The following is a 5,335-nucleotide window of genomic DNA, read 5'->3' on the forward strand; positions in this document are numbered from 1 at the left end:
GAAAAATTTGGCTGAATTTTCATCGTCAGTTTCTCTGAATGTTTTCCAGATTTGACCATCATATATATCGGTCAGTATGTTATCGAATTGTCGACGATTTGACCAATGTCGAAGTAACCATTCAAAGTGAGGCCGACGATATAGAGCTTCCAATTGTTGATAAATCGGTACAAACGGATATATTAATTCTGGCTTTTTAACCTCTCTCTCAGCCAAGACCGTTTGACACGATTTCGTCCTTCGAGACGCAGAATTTGGAAATTCGACGTGACTGCATCTTATGATACCGATACTGTCATTTTTTTGAATTTCGTCCATGTCTGTCTTATTATATAATTCATGACATTTCGGACATGGCACGAAACTATGGAAACGATCTTTCAGGCCAAGTTGAATTCTTGCCAGATATAGAGAGTCAGGAAAACTATCGTAAATATCTCCACCGATTTCTTTTAACACTATTTTCATGAATTTTAGTTGAGATTCGGTCGCTATTTCAGGAAGATTGAACTTTTTTCGAAAGGTCATTATCCACAATAAAATCCATGAAAATTTATCATCTATTGTCGTTTTTTCTTCCTCTTGATATGACTTAAAATCTGGCGGTGAATAATTTTCAAAAGTATCGGCAAAAGTTCCATCATCTGACTCATTGCCATCAGAAGAAGAAGTATCAGTATGTTGTTCATAATCAGAATTGCTCAAATCTTCTGTTCCTGAATGTTCGAGCATAATTTGTGGGCGATTTGCGTAGCTTCTTGTACGGCTTCGAGGTAAAAAAATATATTCGTTTTCGTTGTATTCTGGAGTTGTCGAATTATCTTTTTCATTTAATGGAATTGTTGTCGAATCTTCTTCAAAAGGAGTTATTACCGAAATTTCTTCATTTAATGGAGATATCAAAATATCTTCATTTATCGGATTTTCTTCTAACGAAGTTATTGTCGAATCCTCTTCTTGATTAATTAGTAACAATGAAGCCAAACCACTATTAAGATTCGAGTCAGTTGTGTTTTCCGCCACTTCGTGAAGCATTTTGGTTCGTGTTACAACCAGTTTTCCATTACATTTGTCACAATAACAAGGGACTTTGGTTCTTTTTTTGCTAAACCTTCTAGAAGATAGTCGGTTTGCTATCCTTTCCGAACCCATAATTTGATTAATCGATCTTCTTCTCGTCATGTTTTATAAAATTTGATAAAGAATCGGTTATAATTAATATGTACTTTAAAATTTAACGAAATTTTGACAAATGAAGTCAATTTTTCTCTTGAAAATTAAAATTTTATGAAATTTTTTTTTAATTTGAAAATTTCGGTTAAATTGATCCGTTAGCAATTGATTTAATAAAAGTTTAATTTCGAGATTTTGATTTAGTCGATTTAATTAAATTTTCAATCATGAGAAATTTTTTTAATTTGAAAATTTTGGTTAAATTGATCCGTTAGCAATTGATTTAATAAAAGTTTAATTTCGAGATTTTGATTTAGTCGATTTAATTAAATTTTCAATCATGAGAAATTTTTTTAATTTGAAAATTTCGGTTAAATTGATCCGTTAGCAATTGATTTAATAAAAGTTTAATTTCGAGATTTTGATTTAGTCGATTTAATTAAATTTTCAATCATGAGAAATTTTTATAATTTGAAAATTTTGGTTAAATTGATCCGTTAGCAATTGATTTAATAAAAGTTTAATTTTGAGATTTTGATTTAGTCGATTTAATTAAATTTTCAATCATGAGAAATTTTTTTAATTAATTTGAATATTTCGGTTAAATTGATCCTTTAGTAATTGATTTAATAAAAGTTTAATTTCGATTAGACTTTTTTTAACGATTAATTAACTTATAAATCAAATTTCAGTTTTATTTTTATCAAATAAACTTTTTCCCAGGAAAGCTTATTTTGAATTTATAAAGCTCCATCAATCGAATTTTTTTCGCAAAAATAATTTTATTTTTTCGATAAACAATTCTCGTAATTTTTATAAAATCTGCAATACATTTTTATATTGATCAACTTTTATATAAATCGAACAATATTTTTCGTCATTTTGAAAGAAAGTTCTACTTTATTTACTAATTTTACTATTCTTCTGTTTATTAAAATCTCTATAAAGAATGAAACGATCTGGAAAAAAAAGTGTCAAAAAAAGTCATCAAGAGTCTCACAAACAAACTTCTTCACAGGAATTTGTAAGTTCCGATTCTCCCAAACAAATGTCAATATCGAAACAACAATCCGCAGCTTCCGGTTCTGGTTCTACCAAAACTCAAAAACAAGCGTCGAAACAACAATCCGCAACTTCCGGTTCCGTTTCTACCAAAACTCAAAAACAAACGTCGATACAGGAATCCGCAGCTTCCGGTTCCAGTTCTACCAAAACTCAAAAACAAGCGTCAAAACAGGAATCCGCAGCTTCCGGTTCCAGTACTACCAAAACTCAAAAATAAGCGTCGAAACAACAATCCGCAGCTTCCAGTTCCGGTACTACCAAAACTCAAAAACAAACGTCGATACAGGAATCCGCAGCTTCCGGTTCCAGTTCTACCAAAACTCAAAAACAAACATCGATACAGGAATCTGCAGCTTCCGGTTCCGGTTCTACCAAAACTCAAAAACAAACGTCGATACCAGAAGCTTCAGAAGATAATGGGCCATTTCGCTTAGTGGTACCATCCAGCTTGTACTCGCAACAAAGCAGGATGGTACCACCGATTCGTAATATAACCGTACATAGGAAATTAACGCCCATTACACGCACAGCTGAACCATATAGGAGCAATGTACATAGGGAATTAACGCCCATTATACGCACAGGCAAACCGTATAGGAGCAATATACATAGGGAATTAACGCCCATTACACGCACCACTGAACCATATAGGAGCAATGTACGCACTGCCGAACCGTATAGGAGCAATGTACGCATCACCGAACCATATAGGAGAGAATCAACGCCAATTATACGTGAACCTTATAGTAGTAATTGGACTAGAGATGTAAATGGTGAGCTACAATTGACTTTTGTATTCATTTTAGAGTTCTGGTCGACTTTAACGTTTTTTTAGAAACGTATGATCTCCGAGAAGAAAATGCCTACTTACGGGGAAGAATCGACGAATTAAATCGGCAACTCGATAATGCAAATGGCGAGTTGCGTGACCTATGGCTAGATGTTGGCCAATTACAATCGTATAACAATATACTTAGTCAGGAAAACGACGGCTTGCATCACCGACATTCATCTGACCTTCAAGATATCGAATTTGAAGAGGATCAACGACCAACAAAGCGTAGGAAAGGAAAAAATCTTGTGCGCGATTCTGAAGATGAAATGGAAGTAGATGAAGAAGAAGCTAGGGTTCGTCCAAAATTCCTCTTTCAATGTATGCTTTAACGCTCGCTAAACTGATATTTTGTTCAATTTAGGCCGAGATGAAGACGATTCTAAAAACTTTTCCGATTGAACTAGAATTAATATACGATGAAAAGTTTAGCAGTGAGTCGAATGATGAAATTCTTCGACAGATTATACCTCGATTAATTGAAGCGATGAAGCCAAGGTATACTCCACGATACAGGCAAGTCAAGTCTTGGCTTGCCGCTTTACATAAACATCGCAGAGTGCGTTTGTTATATAAACAACGCGGCACTTTAGACAAAGATAATCGTCGTCTACATCGAAACAATCGGTTAAATGAGGTAAATAATTTCTTTATTATTTCAAAAAAAAAAATCTCATCATTCGTCAAAACTTTAAATATAGAAAAAAGCACGACGAGTTAAAGGCGCAAAATCACTTTTCGACAAAAATGACGAAAAACTGGAGAATTATGATCGAAAAGAACTTTTGAATGTTTTAAGCGACAACTGATATCACTCTCCAGAGTATTCTGAATCGGATGAGGAGCAACCAGACGGTAAAAGACATATCAATGTTTATAATCCGTCTTGGAGATCTGAAGAGGTTCGATAACTTATTTGTCATATTTTTATTTTTTATTTTTTATTTGTTTTATTTTTTTCGTAATAGGATTGATTTTTTTTCTAATAATAGTTAATAGATTTATTACGAAATATCTTGGACCAACACGCTTTCTCTCTTCAATCTGCACAACTGATACGAACGCGAAATTATGACGATGAGATATATAATATCATCTCTCGTCATCCACGAGGTGCTCCAAATTGGACCTATGTGGAGCAGAATACGCCGGCCGATACCGACTTTTCTGAGCCGGAGATGCCGATTTAAACGATGGATAATCTAATAATGGCGGAAGATGCAGAAATGTCGGCGGAGATGGACGAAATAGAGGTAATAGAAGATTCGGAACCAACGGGAATGGAAGAATCGGAACCAATTGGAGTGGAAGAATCGCCGGAAACGGAAGATGAAACAGAAAAATGGTATAAATTTGTACTTTAATTTTTGTTTTGAGTTTTTGTTATACTAACTTTTTCGAATTTTAGATTGATTCGTCAGTTTTTTTTTGGATTTTTTTTTTGAAAATTATGGGTTTTTTTGTGGAATTGTGGATTGGATTTTTTTATCATTTTCGTATTATTTTCATAGGAAATTTTTATTATTTTCGTATTATTTTCATATTATTTTCGTAGGAAATTTTTATTATTTTAGTATTATTTTCATATTATTTTTGTAGGAAATTTTTATTATTTTAGTATTATTTTCGTATTATTTTCGTAGGAAATTTTATTATTTTAGTATTATTTTCATATTATTTTCGTAGGAAATTTTTATTATTTTAGTATTATTTTCGTATTATTTTCGTAGGAAATTTTTATTATTTTAGTATTATTTTCGTATTATTTTCGTAGGAAATTTTTACTATTTTTGTAGGAAATTTTTGCGATTTAATTAAAATAATTGGTAAATCAATCGAAATAAAATCGCTGTTTTAAAACTTAAATTTGCTAAATTTCGTCAAAATTATTATGGTCGATTTTATTTATTTTTGCAAATCGGCAATTTAAATCAATATCGATTTTTAGACGAATAGTCGATTGTTTATGACGAATTTCATTTGCATGGCAGGTTCGAATTTTATTGATATGTACAGCCGATTTTTTTAACTAATTCCGAAACTTTGCCAATTTCTAATTGCGAGTGGCAGGCGTTACGGTGCAAATCGCCTATAAAATTAGTTGCCGATTTTTTTGGTACTGATCGGCTAAGGTCAGACCAAATTTCGTCCAACATTCGGCAATTTAAAATTTTGCCGAAATGGACTATTCTGACCAGTGAAATATTACCATTAGTTAAAGCAGTAATAGGCGTAACATTTAAAGTGAATGGAGACAAGTTATCA

At 32.4% G+C, this 5,335-nt stretch overlaps 1 protein-coding gene across 1 annotated transcript; it reads left to right on the top strand.

Annotated features, from left to right (window-relative positions):
• Positions 1 to 2,122: 2,122 nt before the first annotated feature.
• On the top strand, positions 2,123 to 3,402 carry OCT59_007958 (uncharacterized protein; the record flags this gene model as incomplete). Its single annotated transcript, XM_066142140.1, has 3 exons — positions 2,123 to 2,426; positions 2,478 to 3,011; positions 3,074 to 3,402. The coding sequence occupies 3 exons, from the start codon at positions 2,123 to 2,125 to the stop codon at positions 3,400 to 3,402; spliced, it is 1,167 nt and encodes a 388-aa protein (XP_065999048.1).
• Between the last annotated feature and the right edge of the window lie 1,933 nt (positions 3,403 to 5,335).

This window comes from Rhizophagus irregularis, chromosome 16 (assembly GCF_026210795.1).
Source record: "Rhizophagus irregularis chromosome 16, complete sequence".
Lineage (NCBI taxonomy): Eukaryota > Fungi > Glomeromycota > Glomeromycetes > Glomerales > Glomeraceae > Rhizophagus > Rhizophagus irregularis.